The 25,187-nt window shown below is 40.4% G+C and overlaps 1 protein-coding gene across 13 annotated transcripts in view; it reads left to right on the top strand.

Moving 5' to 3' along the window:
• The window catches only part of ST3GAL3 (ST3 beta-galactoside alpha-2,3-sialyltransferase 3), a 188,463-nt gene that overhangs the window by 39,139 nt on the left and 124,137 nt on the right, over positions 1 to 25,187 (top strand). For 6 of the 13 annotated variants that reach the window (XR_003707254.2, XM_077928801.1, XM_028733756.2 and 3 more), the window contains exons 3-4: positions 13,465 to 13,512; positions 15,460 to 15,585. The exons of 4 other annotated variants lie outside the window; for them this stretch is intronic. Coding sequence is in view for 7 of the 9 variants with exons in the window: in XM_077928801.1 (XP_077784927.1) it covers positions 13,465 to 13,512; positions 15,460 to 15,585 (174 nt within the window). In the remaining 2 variants the exon portion in view is untranslated. The remainder of the gene's footprint in view (positions 1 to 13,464; positions 13,513 to 15,459; positions 15,586 to 25,187) is intronic. 3 more of the 13 variants (XM_077928803.1, XM_028733755.2, XM_077928805.1) reach the window with 1 other exon arrangement.

The following is a 25,187-nucleotide window of genomic DNA, read 5'->3' as shown; positions in this document are numbered from 1 at the left end:
AGCAAAAGTCTCTTAACTATAAATGACTTTTTAAATTTAATATGGTTCTAATTTGTTTATTGATGATAAATTGATGCACTTGGTATAAAGCTTTTTTGGTTAGACACTTTGCATATTTTGGGGGATAATCAACCCATTTGTCACTGTCATTGATAGTGTGATACCCAGTTCCCATATTACACTGTCCACATGGAAGAAAGTCTCTTCTGAGTTCAGTGCATATAGTGGTTACTTACAATGTTTCCTGAAATATACAAGGAATTGGAGCCTGAAAAAGGGCAAATGAGCTCTCTGTTTAATTTATTTATATCCATGCATACTGGACTGTGCATGCTGGGACTCTAACCTCTGCATTCTGGAGTCATATATCTTGGGAGCTTTTATCCAAGAAGCAAATAGATTTAAATAAAAAGGAAAGATGTCCACTTATTTTCCACCCTGACTGCCCACAGAAATCTGGGTTGTTTTACTCTGTTCTCTTTTTTGCAATCAGTGTTGTAAGTACTTTACAAATTCAGCATTTGTTTCCAGTTTTCCCCTCCTGAGTCACCCTCAAATGCACTTAAGGTTTTTGCCTCATACTGGCTTAACCAAACAAATAAATATTTGTCATATGGACTTATTCAGTATTAAACAGTTATTGGCATGATTTTCAACTGCTGTCCCAAGTGCATACCTTCAGTTCCTTTAGAGAGTTTATTTACTATACATTAGGCATAAATGCCTGATTGGTAATGAAAGGTAAGAGGAGAAGCCTTGGCAACAAAAGCTTGGAAACTTTTCTTTGAGCCTAAACACAGATTTCAAGTGCCCATAGCCTGTGATTCTGTGCATACTTAGGAGGATGCACAGATTGTGTCTTGTTTGGAGGGAAACAAAGCACAAGTGCTGGGTTGCATGTATAGCTAATCCATCTGCTCCAGGGTTTGTTTCCCTATTTGACTAAGATCGGAGTCAAGAGGGAGAGCTTGAGCTGCATGTGCCAGTACACAGCTTATGGACAGCATGGTTAAACAAGCCATAGCTTGTGCCTTAGCACTGTATCAAAATGTGGCCCCTGCCATTTAGGAGTTCTTTTTCTGAATTATTCTTAAAGTATTTCTGCCAGAATCAATTATGCTTATTAAATACATTTATTGAAGGCTAAATTCAAAGCACAAGGGACGTTTCCGTGTGTTGCGCTGGTGCAGGCTCGCCAGAGCAGCTTCGTCACACTGGCCACGTGGCCTGGAAGTGTCTTCGGACAGCGCTGGCTCCCGGGCTCTTAAGCGAGATGGGCGTGCAACCCCAGAGTCGGTCACAACTGGCCTGTATGGGGTACCTTTACCTTTACTTTAAATTCACATGCACATAAAGTTGGATGGGCAACTTTTTTGGCCCTGAGGGCCAGAGATAGTGGTGGTAGATCAGGGACCACACACTCATTTGCACACGTACACACAGACACACTCATTCCCCATAACCTTCCCCCTCCCCACCAATGTCTCTCTCTCTCTCTCTCTCTCTCTCTCTCTCTCCCTCTCTCACACACACACACACACCCCACAAACACAAACACACTTTTATCTCAGCATGAGAGGAGACATGCAAGGGTATTTTTTTTAAAAAAATCCATATACAGTTGTACCTTGGAAGTCGAACGGAATCCATTCCGGAAGTCCATTCAACCTCCAAAACATTTGGAAACATTGGCTCCTTCAGCTAATCGGAAACCGCAGAAGCCCCATCGGTCTTTTGGCTTCCAAAAGAATGTTTGAAAACTGGAACACTCACTTCTGGGTTTCGATTGTTTGGGAGCTGGAACGTTTGACTCCCAAGGCGTTTGGGATCCAAGGTATGACTGTATCCCTTTATCTCCCCACTCCACTCCCTATCTCTGGCAAGTGCTTCCTTCTGCTTTCCCTCGTTTGGATTGTCTTTCTCCACTGCAGTGCTGAGTTCCATTCTGATCTTGCTGACTCTTGCTACATCTTGCTGTTGTCTTTCTTCTCTTTTGATCATCAAGTGTGCAAGGTAAAGCGTTGTATAGATGCTCTACCTGGCACATCTATGGTTGGAGGAAGCAAAGAGTAGGGTAGACAGAGGTGGCAACGTTGGCTCAGTTCTGTAAGGGAGGGGTGTTTTCTTTGGTTGTTTTTTTTTAAGTAATGGGTGATTAGCAAAAGTGAAGTTGCTTTGGTGGCAGGGACGGTACCAAATGCAGCTGTGGCCATGGCAAATTTAGTGGCAGAGGCGGAGGTAAACTTGACAGCGGTAGAAAACTGAGAAGCACCCAGCTGGCCACATGGGGCAGGGGGACAACTATATGTAGCCTGTGTTTTGCTCTTTGTGGTGTAAATGTATTATATATTTTTATTGGGGATATTCAGGATGACGTGTCGCCTTCTGTATTGTTTACATATTTGATGGGGTCATTTTTAGAGAAGTCATGGGACTATCCCAGAGTTATCGTGACCTTTTGTCATGGATGAATGTATACTGGGAAAGAATATATTTTATATTGACACTTGGCAGAAACAAGCATTTCAGAAATAGGGATCCTTTAAATAGAAATATGTACTCCATGTTCCTTCCCTTTCACTCATCTTTTTGTGTGAATAGTACAGGAGTTTGTTTTCAAAAACTGATTATGGATGTAAAATCCAGATTTCTTTGGAATTACCCATTTCTGAGTAAGGTGAACACTCAGCTCTGAATAAAGATACTCTGCTTAATGAAAACACATAGTGATTTTCAGCAAATCTGCTCTTGAAAGTTCATGAAATTCCAAACTGTTAATCTTAAGCAGTGTTACTGGACTCTTGCTCCATGACCTCAAAGCCACTTTGCACAGATGTGCACTGAAAATTATTTACATACATGTAACATTGGTGGAACACATATGTGTTTACCATAGCATGTATTATGTGCCAGGGAGTTGGAGATTTAGCCACTGTTCCTTGCCACATGTATATTTGATAGCAAATGTCCTGGCTCCCACCCAACACATACAGGCAGAAGTTATTACTTGCAGGTAAGAAATAGATGTTTATTCTAGCAAAGTAATGTTACTGACTTGGTAGTCATGATTCAGGAGTTCAGGAGCAGGGCAAGAAGTTCAGAACTAGGTCGAAGGTGATGAAGATGTCCCATCAAGGTTCCGCTTTCCTCCTGTCAAGCTTTTAAAGACAAGGCATGACATGTTCCCTTGTGAGATTCTCTCACTTGTGGGAATGCCAAAATTGCAAACTCGTGCTCTCTCAGGACAAGAGGGTCTGATCTCACCAAAGGGGGTGCTTGGTTCTAGGCAACAAGATTGCACCTTCCTATTCTGGTTCTGCTTTAGTTGTTGCTGTCTCCGGTTCAGCCTCCCTCCTCAGCTGATCAAAATCCTCTCTAGCCTCCACTGAGGCTCAGCATTCCACAGGAATGTCAGAGGGGAGAGCCATCATCTCTGCTCCCCTTTCCAAAGGTTGGGGTAGAAAGATGAGCTCCCCATCTTCTCCAACCTACGTTCCTACAATTCAGCCCCTGCTTCCCATTTCTTCCTTATTTCTTGGAATCTACCAACTCAAGCCTGATCCGGACAGTGCTGCAGGGCTCATGACAGCAAAGAATGCATGATGTGGCCCTAAAACTAAGTGTAAATAATTACACATGTGGAATGACTTCTCGCACAATGGAACTTTCCTGCTTTCCCCCCATATATTCCCAAGAGTTGGGGAACTCCCAGACCTGATCTGGGGGTGCCTGGGGAGGGGAGAGGTAGAAGAAGTTCCATTTTATATGTGGAAGTCCTTCCACTTGCGCTCAGTGATTTAGTCGGGCACAACCCTAAGTAGCGACATTTAAAAAATGAAGGACATTAGCAAATGTTGGATATTCAGTGAACTTTTAAAAGCAGTTCTTCATGCAATTAGTTTTTCTCTTTCTTCTCTATAGTTAACGGGGGGAAATATAATTGTTCATAAAGTTTACATAGGTTAGGTCTGGCAAAGGCAAATGACTTCATAGCCCAGTTGCAGGACTAAATGAAATGAGAAACCAACTTGATATGCTGCAGTGTGCCTGTTAGAAGCTGTTGCATGCTTTAAAGTTTCATATTTACTTTTATGCTCCTCCCAGCAATATATTTTGCTTATTGTCAAAGAGGACTTCTGCCTGCTTAACACTAATATTCAGGGTTAGATACTTAAGTGAAAATTGAGAGGAAAGGACAATATTCAGAACTGAATATTGAACATAAAAGACCTGCTTCTGAAGTTAATTATTTGCTCACCCAAGAACTAACATTTCACATAAGGGTTAAATCCAGCATTTCCACAAGCAAAATTCTGCTCCTGGGATGCTTCTGCTGGCAAATAATTTTCATGGTTTCCCCGTATAGTTGTGGGGACACTCTGGAACAGTATGGGAGATGGTGAGGAGGCTGCAAAAGAAAAGTTGTCTATGAAAATCACCTGCCCCCATTCCTCCCAGTGGGAGTCTTTGCTGGATTGCAGTCCCATCCATGAACAGAAGGAGCCCTTCTGTTCATAGAAAGGCAACTCAGGATCCAGTCCGATGTTAGTTGGCTTTGTGTGTACCAGTTGCATAAATGTGTTCCAGATTAGGTTTGCCTCTACATAGACATCTTATAGTCTAAATTCATTGTGATGGTGTCACTTCATTCCAAGAGATTAAAGCCCACTAATGTTACCCTCTGAATATTTATGTTGGAGAATGTGCCCTATGAGAAATTGATGTTTTATAGCTTTTGAAGGCAAAAAGAGAGCAAGTGCGTAGCTATTTGTTCCTTATGCCAGTAGAGGGCACTGCTGCTATATATTATTGCATTTGGAATCCGTGATGAGAAGTTGAAACCTGTGAAAAATTGCATAGAGCAGTTGGGGAGTGGGCTTGCAGCCCTTGCTATAAAGTTGTTGGAGCCTTCCTATTCCCTTCTGTTAGCTTGAAAGTGGATTCCCATATGGATCTAGAAAGCTGTCTTGGACATTGTGTGACTGAGCTTTCTAGTCTTCTAAGGGAGGCTCCCCTTTGAAGGGACATAAATAGCTTTTGTGAGGATGGGTAGACTTCTGGTAGCTGTAAGGGTTTGATGTGCTAGAGTAAGCCAAACCCTCAAGCCTCTGTACTTGCTACATTTGCTCGTTAGAATTGTATCTTGCTTGTGCCCACTTCTCTTTCTGCTTGCCTCTTTATGTGCCACTAATATGCCTCCTGTGCACACCAGTGGAGGCATAGTAAGCAAGTGGAATCGTGCAGCTCCCACCCCAATGCATTAGTGCAATTTCAAATAATGCTCAAATTAAGAGTGAAACCCCCGGTTGTTCGGGGCTGAATCACCAGATGCTCTAACATGTACTGTCAGGCATCTTTTTGTTTTGAGAAATGAACAATCCTCTACATGTTTATTCAGAATAAATATCATAGGTTTTAAAGGGGCTTACTTCTAGGTAAACAGGTACAGGATTGCAGCATTAGTCAATAATGTTTGTTTCACAATTTGAAAATAGTGTAAGGGATAATGAATATGCTTATAGATTTAGATTCCCGCAAACTGTCAACATATTCAAAAGAATCGTTTGGAAATATTAATTCAGTATTCCATTTGATCTTAATGCTCAGTTTTTATATTCCCACACCTAGTAGAATTATCTGTTGTTTCTCTCCTTCTTTCTCTACTTTTTTAAAGAATAAAAATATACATTTAGAACTACATTCTTCCCAACATTACTGTCAGTGAAGAGCAGTATATCTTTGCCACACATGCCCCCAAAGGGATGCTTTCCATAAGAGATTCCCTTTCAGCCCTGAGCTGACTTGGAAATCTTTTAACTACAGAAACTTTTCAATGAAAATTGAATTGAAGAGGGAAGGCAGCTGCCTCATAATACCAAGATTAATAAAATAACTGCTGCCATTTATGAGGTGCTCTGGTACTGGAAATAGCCCAGTAAACCGACATAACTGTAAGCTTGCCAATCCCATGAGAGCATGATACCTTGCCTCTGTGCCTGACATTAACAGGTGGGTGGAAATATTCCAAGAAGTGGTTGGGAGGAAATGACAGATACCTTCCCAGGTCTGCCTTTTTCCAGGGTTTTGAGCAAGAATTCATGGCTAAACTGTGTGGGCAGCTCCTATTTCTGAAGGGTTATTCATGAGAGGTTTAGTGACAGGTTTGACTAGAGAAATGGAAGTGTTATTTATACAGAATCACAAGAGATGCTCTGTGAAGGTGTATGGTCAAATAAACAATACAGAACTCTCAATTCTTGCAGGGCTTTCATGGTTTTATTGAGCTTCTTCTGTAAACTCAAACATCTCTTAGTTCATTTGTGATGAATATGTGTGTGTGTTTGTATGCACACTTATTCATTTATAAGATTTCTTACCTACCCTTCACCATAAAGTCCTAAGGTGGGTGACAGCACTGAAATATACAATTATAGAACCAAAGAAAAACCATCACAATGATAAAATACATAAAACCATTCAAATATGGAATGGAAGAGTATAAATTATGCAAAAGAGGTAGGCACCACAAAACAAAATAACTTAACTGTCAAATGCAAGAGTAATGATCTGCAGCTTCAGCTTTCAACATTCTGTGCATTGAAGACGCTAGATGCACATACATGTGTGACCTTTCAGTAAGTGGGTGGGACCAACAAACCTGTCAAATGTCTTTCCTGTGAAGATCTCATGCTCAGTTTGCCTATAAGCCTCATGCTATTGCAAATCTCTGCTGGAACAGAACACCCTATTAATATACTGTTGATTGGATAGATGGTGGTTGCTACCAAGTGAAGCTGACACTTCCCCCTGCTTATTGGGGCTTATACAGGAACTCTGCAACATGAACAGCTGATGTAGAAGAGACTTGGTGACTTACCGCAGGGCTTCCAGATATTTGTTGCTAATCCTCATGGTACTCTGATCAGATAAAAAATTTCTCTGCATTTACACTTCTGGATGACATAGGATGTTATTCTTCTCATTAGATCATGTCTTTCCCAAGTGCTAATTTGAAAGGCCACATTGTGGTTTGGTTTTCATACTCAGTATGGTGCAAGGAATGTGGTTCTTTTTGAAAATGTTCCAGCTCTATTTGTCTAGGGCTGGAGTAGTTTGCTTCCTTGTCATCTGCTCTTGTTTAATAGTCTCACAGCCGTGCTGCTTACAGAGCTGACTGGTAACTCGCAGAGCCTGGTCTCTGGCTTTTTTAAAATGTCCAAACTTTTCCCATGAAGCAGATCCTTTTCTGCTCTGAGATCATGCTCCCATTTGTGGGAATTTTCTTTCATTTGAGTTTCTTGGCCTCTTGTCAGAGCTGCAGTGGGCTTGCTTAGTTTTTCAGCTTGGAAGCTTTCAAACCAAGTATCTCTGTCAAACGACCTTTAAGCCAAGGAGGGCAGCTCTGACCCTGAACTTGAGCCCTGAACTGTGGCTTTTTTATTCCTAAAATGCAAGTGTCTTGATTTGTGGATCTGTTTTTACTTTATTATTTATTACACTATAGGTCACAGGGTTTATGGAAGCACAAGTCTAATCTGTTTGTAATTTTTAGTTTAGAAATATTGCATGCTGCTTTTGGTCTCTGTATGTCATGCCTTTTTTCCCCTCTGCAAAGTATGTTCACTCCCAGCTTGGGGCAATGATCATGTAAGGCAGCGGAGGGCCAGGAACATCTTACAACTTGCAGTTCAAAGTTACAGCTGTTGTGAGTCAGCCAGCCAAGGCCTGCATCCATGAGGGCAATAGTAGAAAACCAGAGGCATTGACTGGATCTGTTCAGTGTCAGCTTTCATTGAATAAATGTCTTGTTGAAGCCCTTGTAATGAAGAGAGAAGTGGGGCACTGCCACTTCATACAGAAAGGGTGTCTGGGAGAGCTCTTAGTCACCAGATAGTTTAGTTTATCTCCCGTGTTTCGCTCTTCTTTCTTGTGCTTCAGTCTTGGCTGCTGCTTGTTCATATTGTCAGCGGAATTGAGACAGGCAAGCTTTATCTGTGTAAAGTTGTCAAGAATGAAATCGCTGACAATTTTCTAGGCAGCTGAGCCAGAAGATTTTAAGTTTTGGGAGATTTTGGCTGCAAAAATCCTTTCTGAGAAACTGAGAAGCATTGTTGCCTTTATGGGAAGAACGTTCATTTGAGAGATGCCTGGCATTGTCAAAGTTTAAGGAAAATCTTCCTTGATTCATAGGGGACTATTAAATTTGGGATAAACTTTACTATTTTAAGAGGTTGATGTTTGATCTGCTTTTGTACTTGACAAAGGGATCTAATGATTTCATATCTCCTCTTTGGGCATATCTATAGGAAATCTGTAGTACACATATGCAACATGCACATTTGCATGTTTATTTAATTTGCTTTCACTCCTTGTGCTTTCTTTCCTCACCTTTTACAGTTCACAGAATCACATATTTTATTTCTATATAACTTGCAACTACTGCTTACATTTCAAAAACTAGTTATAAACCATTTGTGATTCTGCATAAACCTGATTTGGAATAATTGCCATGGGTATCCAAAGAATTAAAAAAATATTACATTGAACAAACAGTTGCAAGATGGTTCTTTACTTCATTCACAAGGGTCCTAGGAAGCCCAGGCCTTACCAACTGAATTGGCTGAGCATCTTTTGGGTTCTGGAACACATACCAATAAACAGTTAAAATTATTGTTCTTTATCAGCCAGTTTGAGATGCAATACCTCAGTGAATCTTCTCTGTTTACCTGTATATTATTTCAGGCAAAGATGGAATGAATGAACCAGGCTGTACAGGGAACTTTAAAAAAAAAGAATGAGTTCTCACATATGTATGTTTGTGTGTGCAGATGTAGGCATGACCCGTGTATCTCACTATGTGGGAAGAGCATCATGTGGTAACTATAAGAGATGTATTTTGCTAGATGACAGCTCTTGGATTTTTAGAAATGAGTTTTTAAACTCTGAATTTTAAAACTCTTTGTGAATTCAAAAACCTTTTTTTAAAAAATGGGACAATATGAGTTTTCATGCTTTCTTTAGAGCATGGGTAGGCAAACTAAGGCCCAGGGGCCGGATCCGGCCCAATCGTCTTCTAAATCTGGCCCGCGGAAGGTCCAGGAATCAGCATATTTTTACATGAGTAGAATGTGTCCTTTTATTTAAAATGCATCTCTAGGTTATTTGTGAGGCATAGGAATTCATTCATTCCCCCCCCCCATATAGTCCGGCCCCCCACAAGGTCCGAGGGACAGTGGACCGGCTCCCTGCTGAAAAGGTTTGCTGACCCCTGCTTTAGAGCCTTCAGGGTCGCCTTGGATGGCTGCCATCTTTTGTTGGCGAAGCAGTTTTGTGAGCTTGCAAAAACCTGGTGTTGTGTTTTTTTGTGCAGGGGTTACCCTTCAAAGGAGGCTTTCTGTTTCCAAGTAAGGAACATGCTAGAAAAGCTTTCACCAATCTCACAGTGTCTATGTGCGTGTGAGTGTACACAGTAAATTTAGGTTGAAGCAACTCTGCATCTTTATAAACTTAATGACTCCCATCTTTCAATGCATTTTTAACATAAAAGAATTGCTTTAGGTCCATATGCTTCTCAGTTGGGCCTCACAGGCGCACCTCCAACTTTTGTGGTCCATGGGGGTAATTTAGTGAAACACACACAGCGTAAGACTTTGTAAAGCAATCTCATTTTAAGGAGGTAGTTTATTAAAGTAGAAAATCCAGAATTTATTGGAAATGCTTTTTACAATCAGATGTTTCTGGCTGCTGGATCCTGTTGCTGCTTTCCTTCAGTAAAGGGAATAAAAATGCACCATGGGCCCCTTTCTCCTGTCAGTTTGGACAGGCAACCTGACTGAGGCTCAATCCATATGTTAACTTGCTAGTAGCTTCCAGTCCCCCTGTTTCAATTCTGCCATGTCCCTCTTTTCAAAAACATAATACATGGTATACTTCAGTGGGTTTGTGAGAGTGTGTGTGTGTGTGTGTGTGAGAGAGAGAGAGAGAGAGAGAGAGAGAGAGAGAGAGAGAGAGAACACAGAGCACTGGATTGTGTCAGCAGGCCCTATCCTCATAAACAGAACAGATCCTGTGTGTGTACAGTTTGTATGTATGTAGAATCTGGCAGGGATTGCTCTCCAATATCTGTACTAGCATGGTTTGCTCCCTGATTATGTTGCCTCAAAAGGGCTGTTGTTTCTGCACCTTTGCAGAGTTGTCACTGCAGTTTGTAAGTCATCTCACATTCCTGAGCGCTGCAAAAGTATGGCTGATGGAATACTTGGAAAGGTTTTATTTGTATCTGCACATCGTGTGGCTGCTTGTGCTTTTGTAAGTTTTATGTAACGTGGAATAGAGCAATTGGAATTGAATGAACTTTGGACCATACCTAAGCAAATGATTAAAGTATCTACATCCCTGTTAGATGTTAAGACTCTCTTAACAGGTTGCCTTTTTATTTCTCTTGAAAGCAGAGTACTATGAAGAGTAGAATAAATAAAGGAACAGTTCCACCTGATGACAATGTGAATAAATAATTTTGTAGCATGTGTTTCAGTGCAGTTGGCAGCGTTCAGTTCATTTTGAACAAAGGTCCATAAATGTGGTAATAACTCTGGAGGAGGTGTGGGTGACTGCCAAAAAGCCCTGAGAGGCTGATGCAGGGCATTCATAGTCCAGACAAATAAGAAGCACCAAAGCAAGACAGGATGCTCAGTAGTTGATGGAATTCAACATTATTATTATTTTCAGATACAAATCTGAACAAGGGTCCTGAAACTGATGGGTGCAGTCCACTGACTGGCTGGGTGCTTTTGTGTGGGTGTGTATTGAGCAACCCCAAACTGGCTCTAAGCCTGGGAACAAGAAGAATAAGCCTTCCTTGTGAACTGTTAGTAGCTAGAGCAGTTCCTCATAGCTCCTACTATTGGGTATTGGAGTGGGGGAAGAAAAGGGGTAATGCATATATGGTGTGGTGTCCCCATGCAATTTTAATAGGAAGTGGTTATATTAGGCTGCAGGGACCAGTGAAGTGGACAAAGCTACCTCTTGACAGATTACTGCACACATTTTCTTGACTGTGCTCTAATAACCATATTTGCTACCAGCTAGCTTACTACGTACGTGTGTGTGTGTGTGTGTGTGTGTGTTTATCCTTTTAATAGTTGGGTGTCAGTGAATGGATAAAATATTGTGGTCCTATCGCTGCAAAAGAAACAAAACATACATGGAGCATTGTTACATGTGATTTTGACAAATGTATTCTGAGGGACTCAAATTTCAGATTGGAAAAGCAGACTTAATAAAGACTTTTAACAGCAATCTCAATATTCAATTTTCTCGGTGTGTTCAGGAATTAACTGTTGCTAGTTGGATGTTTGCTTTTCATTATTTTCCATATCAACTGCTAGCAGGTTTGAGTAGACCTTTATTTCAGGTTGTTACTGAATCAATGATGTATGCAGAATCGGTTCTGTGTGAAGGAGGAGTTTCTCTGATCAACACATTTGCACAATAATACATAAGTAACTTCTAGAAGTTAACAGCTAGAATTCTTTCTAATGTTCTCACTTGCGAATTAAAGCTTTATTTTGTGCTTCTAATAATGCCTTGTTTGGTGTAACACAGTTAAAAAGCTGTGGGTATGCATATGCGTTTCCTGTATATGCTTCAATCTTAGTATTTCTGTGAACTAAATCCAATTTGGAATGGAGAAGGGAATCTGGCAGTAGACTTAGCATTGACTGCGTGAAATAGCAGGGCACTGTTCCAGGAAGCAACACATCATGTGTTAATCATGCTTTTTAAAGAATTTATTCACAGATAATGGTGTGTGTATAGGAGTTCTAGGAATAGCCACAATCTAGTTAATGTTGTTGTGTCAAGTGGGCTTTACGTCTAGAGCAGATATGCATGATAGATGTTGACACTACAAAAAGTATTACTTCATTGAGTTTGTGAATTAAAATGTGAGGTTGGAGAAACTACCTTTATCAGTAGGAGCTACTAGCTGGAATTTTGTTCTTTGATCTTGTGATCTTATTTTTGAGATGGAATCAAAATATTGAACACCTTACATAACACTGACCCGATTTGCATGCAACACTGAATAAACTTTGGTTTAGTGTAAATGAGCAAATGTGTGGACTCCCAGATCTACGACTGTGCTCCTCCTTTGGTCCTCCTGCTGCTGCACTATCTGGGGCTAAGCCATGGTTTGGCTCTGCATTAGGTGAATGTACCAGTTTTGATAATATATTTCTTCATAGTTGTCCAGTGTGTACACTTCTTTAAAGGAGCCACCAGATTAGTGTTGGTCCATCACTATATTTGGCTTGGGATTACCTGCGGTATGTAATACAAAAACTGCATCAATCTTTTATTAAACTTCAAGTATCTCTGCGGGGCCTGTGGTTTATTTTGTGATTCTCAGAACTCTTTCCAATACAGCATACAATCTGTACATACAAGTCTAAACCTTCGGAATAAAAATGGTTTATTGCTAAACATGATTCTGCTGAAATCATTATTCTTTTGGACACAGAATATGTCCAAATGGCTTGAGGGATATTGCAAGGAAAAAGAAAGTGGGAAATGAGTCTTATAAAACATACAATATATTGGGATCTAAGTCAAACTTGGGAAAATTCACATAATAAAAGTGTCGATCCCTTCCCTCCCGGCTTCCATCCACTGTTGTTGTGGGTTCCTTCTGGTTTCAGGTTTCACCATGTTGCTTGCCCTTTTTTGGAAATAGGGAATTATGAATGATCTTGAAATTTATCAGTTGAATTCTGCATCTGTCAACTGGCTTCCGCAATCTTTCTCTCCATGATCTCTCTATTACATTGTGAAGTTAAACCATGGGTAGTGTTGAAACAAAACGTCCTTAGACTCAAGAGGCCATATAATTCCAGTAGTGATTTTAAACAGCTATGCTTGTGGTGGCATTTGCTCTTAATGCACATGTTATCTCTAACATAGTCCTTGCTTCTCTTTCATATGTATTAGATACCTTCTTCTACTCACATAATGGAATGTAGCACTTGGGTATTCTATGACATAGTAATTTGCTAACCTGTTTGACTAGTGCACTTCATTCTCTCTGTCACAGCATAGGAATAACTCAGAAAAGAAACTGCAAGACATTTGAATAATAATTATGAGGCATTAGTAGCTCCTCAAAGGCAGCATGGAGCTTGCTCCCTACTGAATTTCTGCTGTGGGACAAAAATTAGGTTCTTTTAGGACTGCTTACCCCCTTCCTGGAAGAAATATAACTCTGGGCCAGAAGTATTTTTAATGTTTCACTCCAGTGTGATTGATCAGCTGCACATGTAGCACAAAAAATGCCGTGGTTAGAGTTTCTTTGCTGAATGTGTAGCCAGTACACTGATTTTATTGAGGAAGAGGAAATAGGAGCCTCTTGTAAACAGGTAATGGATTTATATGACAAGGGAAAAATGAACTTGTACTCTTGTGTTACAGATTCAGTGGTTCTTTCCTCTGACTCCGTTGGACGTTCAATAGGCTCAGGTACAACAATCCCTCCCCCCTCCCTTCCCCCTCTCATAAAAAGACTGCCATTTAATTTATATGTGACAGCCATGTTGGGAGGCAGAGAAGAGGCTGTCAAGCCTAGTTCAGGATTACCCTTCAAAGTAGCCCTTGAAAGAAATCTAGCAGATGAACTCTCTGTCTTCAAAAGGGAATTACTTAAAATTACTTTGTGTGCCATGGCAACTCAAAGCCACTTAGAGTGGAACTGCTTGTTTCCTTGTGTTGCATTTTTAGTGCTTCAGTTGTGAATTTGACTAAGCATTTGTTCTAAGTGGCGGACACATTAGATGCAGGGTGATATAGGACTTTATTGCAGCGCTAGGGAGCCTGCTGCCTCTGGATATTACTGGACTTCAGCTTCCATTAGCCCTATCTAGCCCTATCTGATCAATGGTCAGAGATGATGGAAGTTTAGTTCAACAAAATCTCGAGTGCCACAGATTCCCCATTCCTGCTTTGTTGTGTTCCTTGCCACCTCTCCACATTCCTCAAATCAGCTGACCTGTTGATTGCACAACGGATCCACATTGCACAAATGGTATTTCTCCATTCCCAGACGATATCCTGCCTTATCATGCCATTTGGTGGAAAGGCTGGATGTAAATTTAACTAATGATAATGATAGTATTTTTTTCTAGGCAGAGGGTTTAGTTGCACCTAATGTATAAATACACATGCACACCTTACCACCACCCCAACCATACAGTGCATTGTACACTAATTGGAGAAAAATACTCTTCCAAAAGAGAGTTCAGTTAAATAGATCACTTCTCCATTTTTGGGAAGAAATCCTGTTGAGGAATCTGTTCAGGAGGGAAGATGAAGGTATGCAAAGTTTTAAATGTGGAGTTTTAGCAATGTTTGTTGAGACATACGGAGTTTATGAGCCAGGGAGAAACTTCATTTTGCTTCTCGATTGTGACTGAACTTTATAATCTTACAAATTGGAGCCTAAAAACAAATTCTGTCCCTTGGGCCACTTCAGGTCACCTATGAACCAGCACTGCATAGATTGTACCTTCGGACTGTTCTTTTACTAGGATGGATCAGTGTTCTGGCTCATAGCTTTCTACCACAACACAAGTTCTGATATTCTGTTAAGGGCACGTACTCTGCAATGTGCGTTTCTGGAAGAGGAAGGGTAGGAAATTTCTCATTGTCCAGATTTTGTTGCAGTCTTAAAGAGGTGTGATGCCCCCAATAAAAGAAGCTTTGTTCCCCTCCCCTTTAAAAACTAGCCTCGTCCCACCCTCTCCCATTAAAAGCTGCTTTCAGGATTTCTAATTGTACTCTGGGAAGAATGTTTGCTGCCTTCCAACATGGTCCCAGGCTCCTGCCTGCACAATAATCAAGCACAGCTTGCTGCCTAACACTAATAGCAAAGCCTTGTCGAAAGGGTGCTGAGTTACTAACCTCAGATGGGGGTCTTTTAAAAAGCAGAGGCTGCTTCCTGCTCTTCTTGCTTCATTCTTGAGAATGTGATCCTAAAGGCTGGTTGGGCAAGGGTGCATGATCTTGCTCACAGATTGCCCAGCTTTGCTTGAAGAAGGGAAATATCATTAAGTTTTAAAGAGATCCAATTTAGTACTTGCAGATACTGTTGCGCTAGTATCTCTGTGTGGGGCAAACATCATGAGGTGTAAGAAGACAATAAAAAAAAGGGGGGGGGGGAGAATCAGTTCCTCTGTCTGCCTCAACAAAATTTGATTATTCAGTCTTTATACTAAAGTAGCCAGCCATGGAGAGAAAGCTTGGAACCGGTTACAGTTTGTTAAACAGCTGCATGTTAAAGTTATTTAATATTAAGAGCTTTGGCTTTTTTGTGCTTCGAGCTCTGCCTACTAGAGAAAAAGAAGCTATGTAATAAGTTTGAGTTGTGTGGTCTGTTGCTGGACTGAGGGATAGCTTTCCTTGTTAAAACAGGAAGGAGAGAGAGAAAATCCACATCTCTTGTGCCTCTGTCATCTCTCCCATCACATCTTGCTGCAAACCTGGGAACAGGCAAAGCTAAGAGAGAACCTGTCGCTATTCCACGCCCAACCATTCCTAGTAGGTACTGCTTCAGGTTGGGGAGAGAAAGGGGGGAAATCAAATGATACACACACTAAAGAAAAAATATTCTTCAAGGGTTGGAAACTTGCAATAGGTGACTTGGGAGTGGGTAGGTGCTTCCTCTGCTCATTGGGGCTCGGTTTGGATGATTTTAAAGTTAAATTCCAGCTGTGTAGTTTTCCAATTATATGAATACATAGTAACTCTGAATTTGCTCATATTTCATGTTTACATCTATTTTTTCCTACCCTCATTTTCTGTTTTTACCTTCTGATTGATTCCTAGATTCTAAACAACTGAAACCAAAAGTTTCTGTGACTGTATGAAATCCCTTCTACATTCATGACACCAGATGTTTTAAATGGAAAATTGCATTAAACAACTTATAATGTCTTCTGTGTTCTTAAAAGTAAACTTAAAATAGCGGATCTGAAGGTGCATATTCATCTTTGAAAAAGACCTTGCTATCTGAAAAAACACCTGTTTCCACATGAACCAATCCATGTGATATGATATGCATCGGAGGCTCTTTACTAGCAGGCCGTAGAATCAGAGATTAGGCAGGTAGCAACCACAGAACTGTTATTTTCAGTGGTGCTGTCCTGGTTCTGGAATCTCTTGCCCCAATCTGAAAAAAGAAATGTGATGCACTAGGGCCTTGACAAGGTGCCATATCTGTCAGCCTTCTTTCACCCTGGTGCATCAATTGAGGTGGTGAGGAAGTTGCAACATGTTTGTCCTTCCAGTCACATGGCTTCTCACTTTGAAGTTTTGGGTCGGACCTCTAGTCATTGTTCTGATTTTATGCCCCTATTAATTTTTCCAATCTTCTTCCTAGTGCCATATGTCCCTGAAGATGTGAAGTTGTTTGATGGCATAACTTGTGCATTACACATGTTCCTTCCTTTTCCATACCAGTTTTTATGACCAACGGCTCTACCTTTTCTTATCTTCTGTTGACTTCTGCCTTTCTACTCCAATATACATCTGGCCCCTTTTCACAGGAGTCTCTGTAGACTAGAACCTCTGGGGATAGGGAGGGATGCCTTTTGCTCCGAAAAAGCACCAGCCTACCTTCAAACCCTAAATGGTCATCTGTATGTGTTGAACCATTTTCTTGTGGGATTATTTCTGCTGTGTAGGAGACAGTTAGATTTAGAGCTTATCCAGATATTTGAAGTCCTGGGTGTTTTCCTTTTCCCTAGTCCCAGTGCAGTGAGCGCTGTAATCTGTCCAAATATAATGGATGAGTGTGTAAGGTAGCTTAGTTGCAGAGGGATAGCCTGTTTGCTGTCTTTTTTTTCCCCTGACAAAAATTAATGGAGCACTGGAGATGTGCATTTCAGCCACGGAGAAGGGCGTATATTTTTAGAACAATCTAAAAAATGGCAGACATTGATGTTGGAGGCTGTTTTTATGGATAGCTTCAAGCAGGGGTTGGCAGACCACAGGCTTGATAGATCTTTGTTTTTTAGTAGAACCATGAGAACCACCAGCCACATGCAGGTGCAAAATGGGGGCACAAGCAGGCTTCTGCAATCTGCACACTTCTCATTTAAGGCCTCTGAGCAGAGCAATTTGGTTTCAGGCCTAGAACTGATCTCTTGGTCATTTCACATGCAAATCTAGTCCTGGATACCCCTCAAGTTGTCATTCTCTCAGTAACTTGAATTTCTAAAGGGTGTGTGTGTGGACTTTTAATGGCTTCTGTTGTTCAATATCTAGCAGTTAATTCCACCCCTGATAAATCACCTCAAGATTTGTCTGTGGATCCTGATCTGCCTTCTGCCTATCTCTGACTCACAGGACACACCAGTCAAGAAACTAGTCAATAACTTTATTAACTCTCTCAAAATAACAGAACAGGCACAGACGGTTCCTGCTACTAGTGCCACCTGGTGATTTAACTATACTGTGACACTGTCCACAGAAGTGACTAGAATTTTGATGTTGTCTTACTTTTTTTTTAGCACCACTTAGCTATACAGCGAGGGGACGCAGCCTCAGAAGTTTTGCGGGAGGGGAGTTATTATAATGCTAACCTTTTTAAAAGGCCACATAATGGAGCAAATACTTGAGGGTGTGTGTTTGTGTCTTGGCATTGTTGACATCAAACTTGCTATGCATTATGTGCCCTTGTGAATGTTTGAAGTACTGTTCTTAATTGCATTAAACCCAATAACTTTTCCATGTGACATTATATTGTGTTCTAGAAAATTCAGTGTCCCTGAAACAGACACACTTTGTTGATGGACGATGTCTGGATCACATACAACGAAAGAACAAGAGTTGAAGAGTTATATTCAGTTTTGATAAATGGATAACTTTGAAAGGCCAGTTATGATTTCCAAGAATTGATTAATCTTCACAAAAGAATAAACTTCAGCAAAGAGCAAATCAATTTTGAAGGAGCATTATCTTATATAATTATAATTATTAAAAAAAATATTAGGGATGTAGATTTGATCTAAGCATCTAAACTGGTTTTTATCAACAATTGATAGTAAAATAAAACTACCAAAGAGCACTTAGTGTCTATTTAAAATGAGAATCATGTCCCACTCTGCTATGCCTCTTCATTGTGTGTGGCTGTATAATTGCATTTGTCATCTACATGCTGACATACTACATACTTTCAACCACAGTATTTAGAATTTGACAATTGACTGGTTTAGTGTTCTTTGCCCACAATGTAAAAGATTCCATGATTCAATGAAACAGAGTGTGTCATGGCTAATCTGCTGTTTACTACCCTTGGTCTTATGCGGTTAGAAACTTGAATTGCATAATGCAAAGGCCACCAAAATAAATAATTCTGGATTTCAGGGTCTGGACTCCTGAATCAGAAAACTGTCTTTACCACTATCAGTGCCCCGGAGGGATACTATTATAGGACCATGAATGATCTGTCTATTTTTTGTTACCAGATGCAAGAAACAAGCTTGTGTTAATGAAGCAAATGAACTAATGTTTTCATCTGCCCTCATCTCTCCCTGTAGGGTTAGGGAAATGGATTGCTACAATTAGAGGACTCTTACAATTCTTGAGATAGTTCTATTTCTCAAACCTGTTCTGACATCTTTCTGTCTTGCTTATGTATTACTTCTGGAGGAGGACCTGCTCTTGGGTAGGGCTGATACTAGGCAGCAGCATCTAATATTTCCTAGGGGGAAACCTCCATGAGAGCTTAGCTTCCACATCATGTCTTTCCTGAGGGCATTTCTCAGTCTCATCTAATATTTCTTTGACTTGGGTGAAAGGTTTCTGAGAGTGACATTTGGAGCTTTTTGCTCTGGGGTTAAGCCTGTAGGGTTGCCATAATTTGAAGAGCAAAAAAGAGGACACATTTGCCAACTTCTACTTTTAACTATGGGACGCGGGTGGCGCTGTGGGTAAAACCTCAGTGCCTAGGACCTGCCGATTGTATGGTCAGCGGTTCGAATCCCCGCAGCGGGGTGAGCTCCCATCGTTCGGTCCCAGCTCCTGCCCACCTAGCAGTTCGAAAGCACCCCTAAGTGCAAGTAGATAAATAGGTACCGCTTTATAGCGGGAAGGTAAATGGTGTTTCTGTGCGCTGCGCTGGTGCTGGCTCGCCAGAGCAGCTTCGTCACGCTGGCCACGTGACCCGGAAGTGTCCTCGGACAGCGCTGGCTACCGGCCTCTTAAGCGAGATGAGCACGCAACCCCAGAGTCGGTCACGACTGGCCCGTTCGGGCAGGGGTACCTTTACCTTTACCTTTTACTTTTAACTATGGCTCACTATGATGACTTTCATTTTACATACACATGAAAAAGAGGACATGTCCTGGAAAAAGAGGACACATGGCAACCCTAGAAAGGGTACAACTGCATGCTCAGAAGGACATTGCTTTCATGCTTGGAAGATTAATTTTTTTACTAGGTCCAAGGAAATGAAGGAGACTTCAGCTTCCCTATAAAGAAGGCAGTCCAGAACCTTTGCTTCCAGCCACTTCCTTCCTTCCTTCCTTCCTTCCTTCCTTCCTTCCTTCCTTCCTTCCTTCAATTTTTTCTATCCTTTTCTTCACCGCCAGGTGATCCCGGGGTGAGTCACATGGTAAAAGTACATAAATAAAATACAACGTTCATACCAAATAAACAATATAAATTATATAGTTCACTACATCTGCTCCTTTTTAAAAAATAAACCAGGGGGCTCCATATCTCATCCACGAACCCCAAGACCCCAAGGCTTAGAGAAAGAGAAAAGTGTTTTTTATCATTTTAATTTTGTTTAATAAAATAAAGCAAATATAAAGAGCAAAAAGCAATACAGTTTCAGCAGGTTGAAAGCAGCACAAGGTTGGACATTATAATTGATCTTGTTCTAAAACATTACAAAAAACACCCCCCAAAACCTGTTATGCTGGTTTATATGTATTTTTTTGTACTAAGTTACTTAATCATAGTTACTATGGACCAAATTTTATCAATCTATTCAGATATAGTAGGAAATTGGCTTCTCCCCCTTCTACCTGCAGGATTCTCCTTTGCATCCTGTCTATGAACAGAAGGAGCATATCTCTGATACGTTAGGATATCATATGCCCCTGGAAAATAAAATATTTCTGCTTAGTTAACTAAAATATGTCATTCCAGAAAATGATGAAGAAAGACTGTTTAGCTTTATAACTGCTGCTAATATACAGTAACAGCTAAAAAATAGGAGGAGGGGAGCATTTTTCACCCATTTCCCTATTTCCCCATAAGTTTGCTATGCTGCTTTTTGTGCTGCTTTCAAGAGTCCCCCAGCCCTCCCAAATACATTTGGAGGAACACCAAGGTGAATTGGCAAGAGATTCCCCTGTCCTCCACACACTACCAGGAGTGTTTTTAGCAGAAGTCTGCTCAAGGGATGCTCCCACCAGTGGGAGGAAACTTGGGTTCCCAGCCAGTATGTCCTGATGGTAGTTTTAAACAATGCTGTATTATTTATTTTTTTAGAGAAAACTGCTGATGAATTAGAAAAGCATTTTATTTTAAGTTCGATGGTGAAGTCTGAGTTTGTCTTTTGTGATCCAGAATGCTCTACTTCAATGCTACTTTGAGGACATCTCTGCCTGGGACAGTAGAGCTTTTTCTACTTGATAAATAATTGCCATGATTGCCCATAAAGTTTCATCAGTTTCAATGAATTGTAGAAGCTCATTTGTTCTGCAGAACATTTCCTTGGTTTCCTCCAGTTCATCTTTGGGTAACAGTGCTTCCTCCATGTTTTATATCCCCATGACAGTTTAATTGGGAGTTGGCTGATGGTTTGCCAATTCCTGTTGTACCTTGTTTGTCAAGTGCAGCAGTTCTTTTCTACTATTAGTCTCCTTTCCACCTCTCATCTCTATTGGCTATGGGATATGAATGTCTGTGGGTGGGAATCTCCATAGAAATAACCTTTAATCTAGTCTTGTAATAAAATATTCCTATGTCCTCTTATTTATTATTTGTTATCTTTTGCAGATCAAGTTGACTCGCCCCAGAGGTCACCAAGAACTTTTGCACATTACTTTTTTGTTAATATTATCTTTGACTTTTACTAGGAAATATGATACGGCTTCTGAAGTGGAGCAAAACCTCTTTTGTGAAACAGTCACTTAGGAATGTTTAACTACATTTACACAAGGATTCATGGCACTGAATGAAATCACAGTTTATGTAACAAAGACCTGCATGTGTCCAAGTACATAACTTTTTAGAGAAGAAAAGACAAAGATGATGCATATTCCCTTTCTTTTTGAGTTTTCTATGAGTTCTTTATACTCCTATCTGGAAGATTTCCGTAGTTTTGAAGGCTGCCCTGAATTTACTGTGGAGAAGAAAAATATTCACATGCTTAGAATTTGCTATCTCTGACATAAGTCTGCGAATAAGCTCTGAGACTACCGGTCCCCATTTTCTTTTCTCTTTTTTTGTCTCAGTCCTTGTTTATTCAGAAGATACATACAGGCAAAACAGTGGATTACTAACTCTTTCATTGCTAAGGTGATATGGAGCTGGCAGAGTGCCACTGAGAAATGTTCTGGATGTGAGCCCAGAAAAGAAGTTTCTGAGGGGTCTAGTCAGGCATTTTCATGGGAAAGGAAATTTTACTGAAAATGCAGTACCTGAATTACATAACTTGCTAAACACTAAATCAAAGGATGGCATTCATGATTGAAGACTGTTTATATGAATGTTTGCTCCGTGAGAAAAATATAAAGCAATTGGCTATAAAGTATCTTTATTGATATAATAGGTGCATGGAAGTTATTCTAGTTAAGGCTTTCATGTTGGATATTATCTGTAAGAAATAGCAAGGAGAAATAAATAATGTTGGTTGGCTGTTACAAACAGCCAGCCCATTAAGTAGTTGTGTGCAAACCATGGTAAGGCCACTGGGTAAACTGTCATCAAGACTCAGTTTGGGATGGGAGGTTCCTTTCTCCCCAGAAACCAAAATAATCACTGCACAGGTGAACTGTGGCATCACTTCTCATCTACACCTACCTGTTCCTCTGTGATATTTTTCTGGGAAAGTTATTATCTATTGTCTATTGTATATATATACACACACGCATATCCCAAGGGCCTTACAAGAGCACTCCAGTATTCAGATTGTGACCCAAAGAAACTCACACTGTGGTCTTGTGTATTTCAGAAAACATGTTAGTTTCTGGGCCAACTCTACTAGGCAAGAGAGCGGTCTTCTAGCAGAATAGAACTAGGGTTGCAATGGAAATAGTTCCCCTAGCATATTTCAGCTACATCCTGCCCAGACAGTCATTTTAATTCCATAAGGGTTTATTCCTTAAACATTACTGTATTTTTCCATGTATAAGATGACATTTTTTCTGATTTTTTTATGATAAATTGAGGGTCGTCTTATACACGGGTTAATATGCTAAGTAAGTGAGGGCTGGTGCTACGGCGGTAGCAATGAAATGTCCAAGAGGAGGCATCTTATCCCCTCTTCCTGGCTTAGGAAGAGTATTTGGTGAGTGCCAGTATGTGGTGTATTATGGCACCATTTCCGTCAGCCAGAGCGGGGGATCATCAAAAAGCTGCTCAACAGCTCAGCGCACTTACAAAAGAAACTCCACAACTGTTGAGGGCTCCCAAAAATAGGGGTCGTCTTATACATGGGGTCGTGTTATACACGAAAAAATACGGTAATCTGTAATCTGCAGACATGTATACGCGTATGTCCCAAGGAAACGTAACAGTCCTAGAATCATAGAATTGTAGAGTTGGAAGGGACCCAGAGGGTCATCTAGTCCAACCTTCTGCGATGCAGGAATCTCAACTAAATTATACATGACAGATGCTTAACCTCTGCTTAAAGAAACTCCAAAGAAGGAGAGGCCACCACCTCTTGTGGGAGTCTGTTCCACTGTGGAGCAACTCTTACCGTCAGAAATTATTCCTGATGTTTAGTCAAAATCTCCTTTCTTGTAACTTGAATCCATTGGTTCAGGTCCGTTCAGTAAGAGAATGATCAGAAAGATTAGTCTGAACTCTCACCAATATAATGAATTCCCTAACTCTCCGAATATATTGAAACTGTGAAACAGGTTTCTCAAACTAGAAACTTTTAATGAACATCGGCATGGGCACACCACATTTTGTAGAACTGCTTGTCTCAGACATTAGAAGGCAAGATTCAGAAACAGGAGGCTAAAAGCTAATACCAGTGAACCTCAATGGAAGGTTGTCTTGGAGCCAGAGTTAACCATGTATTACTATTATCCAAAAGTGCAAAGAATCTAGATTCATTCATGTTCTTTCTGTGTTGTCTTATTAGGAAACTTGAAATCAGTTAACCTAATCAGTTAGGTTAGGCTGATTGGCCACCAAAATTCCCATTGCAAACTGAGGCTATGACAAGTAAGGTGGTACATACAGAGAGAGCAAATGGATGGAATTTATGCATAGAGCATGGGTCAGTTCCCATAACCAGCAGTGTATAGGCATATTTCTAGAACTGTACCACAAATGTGCATGTAGCCCCTTAGCATAAAAGTGGGCTGTACCTCTTATTCTTTTAATGAGAGCAGACATTATAGATTCCACAAGAAGGAATGTTGTCAGGTAGCAGCTGAAGTTGTAGTATCTGTGTTCTTTGGTTTGACTTGTGTATACAATTTTTCATAATTATGCTTGTGGAGTATTTAGTCCGTTTTGTGGTTTGGCCCCTGAGGAATACACACTAGAGACAAATTAGTTTCCTTCTCTCTGTGTAAACATGTGGATGCAGCTGGAAAATGTGAAGGTGGATGGATTGTACATGCATTTGCTCTTTCTGCTGTGTTGTCTGTTTGGGTGGTCTGTTGGGAGCTGGGCAATTAGACTAAGCATTTCTCACTTAACTGTCCAGCAGTTAAACTGATCCTAGATGTTCAGAGGAAAGTTCCATATTTGTGCCAGTGTTTAGCTTGGCATGAAAAGTGTGTAGTTTATTGAGCTTGCTGTGCTTGGCTGTAAGTCTGTTTGTGTTATTTCTGCTACACTTTTATTATTAAATCGTTGGCAGTGGTAGGTTCTCATTTGAAACTAGGGTGCCCTATAGCTTAGAAGAATATGTTTTTATCTCTCTTGACCCAAGGCCTAGTGTGCTTTGTGGTATGAGGGGAAATTGTTTTCTTGTACTTGTGATATGCTAGGGTTATCTGTGACACATTGCACTATGCGGTACAAAGAAAGTTAGTCACATGTTTTCATATTTTTGTTCCCTATGTTCTTAATGTTTCTACTTTTCTTAATTGAGTAAGATAGCTCTGCTTGAATCGTTTCAGATGGGCAGCAGTTCCTCTTCACATCTCTTAGTATAGCAAGGTCAAGTGTCCCTAATCATTCATTGGTCAGTGTTCTCATGCAGTGAATGCTTTTGTTGCCCTTTATTTCAGGTGTAGCTTTCTCTATGATATCCAGAATAGCAACAGGTCCCAAACCTTTGTTAAGATTGATGCACTCATTAGCATATTTGTTTGAATTGTTCTTTCTTAATACTTACCTATAATTTTTTTTAAAAAGTGTGAAATTTCTCAGTTTTTGATGCATGGAATAAAACATTTTTACCTCTTTTTTATTACCCCTATACTTGAAATTCGAAATATTTGCAGTATCTACTTTTCCAGGCATAGGCAAACTCGGCTCTCCAGATGTTTTGGAACTACAACTCCCATCATCCCTGACCACTGGTCTTGTTAGCGAGGGGTGATGAGAGTTGTAGTCCCAAAACATCTGGAGGGCTGAGTTTGCCTATGCCTGTACTTGACTATCAATGGCAAATTTGGATGGCCTTTTAGGCTACAAAGTATATATTATCATGCAAGCACAACATTAATTATTGTTGAATATGTATGATATAATTTACTTTCTTATAAATCAATCTGAGAACTGATTATTCAAATTTTCTATATATATGAGTTTCTTTTTCAGTTATGAGTCTGAAGAATCTTCAGCTTGTGAATGTGGATCTCCCACCTTCCTCTGTACGCTCTTATGAGAATTGCACCACACATATGTGTATCAGTAATAGACATTTTGAGATACTTTTTTAAAGATAGAAGTGGTAAGACTACTCCTTAAGAAGCCCTCATTGGATTAGA

Source organism: Podarcis muralis, chromosome 5 (assembly GCF_964188315.1).
Source record: "Podarcis muralis chromosome 5, rPodMur119.hap1.1, whole genome shotgun sequence".
Lineage (NCBI taxonomy): Eukaryota > Metazoa > Chordata > Lepidosauria > Squamata > Lacertidae > Podarcis > Podarcis muralis.
This window is presented reverse-complemented; position numbering and strand designations above follow the sequence as displayed.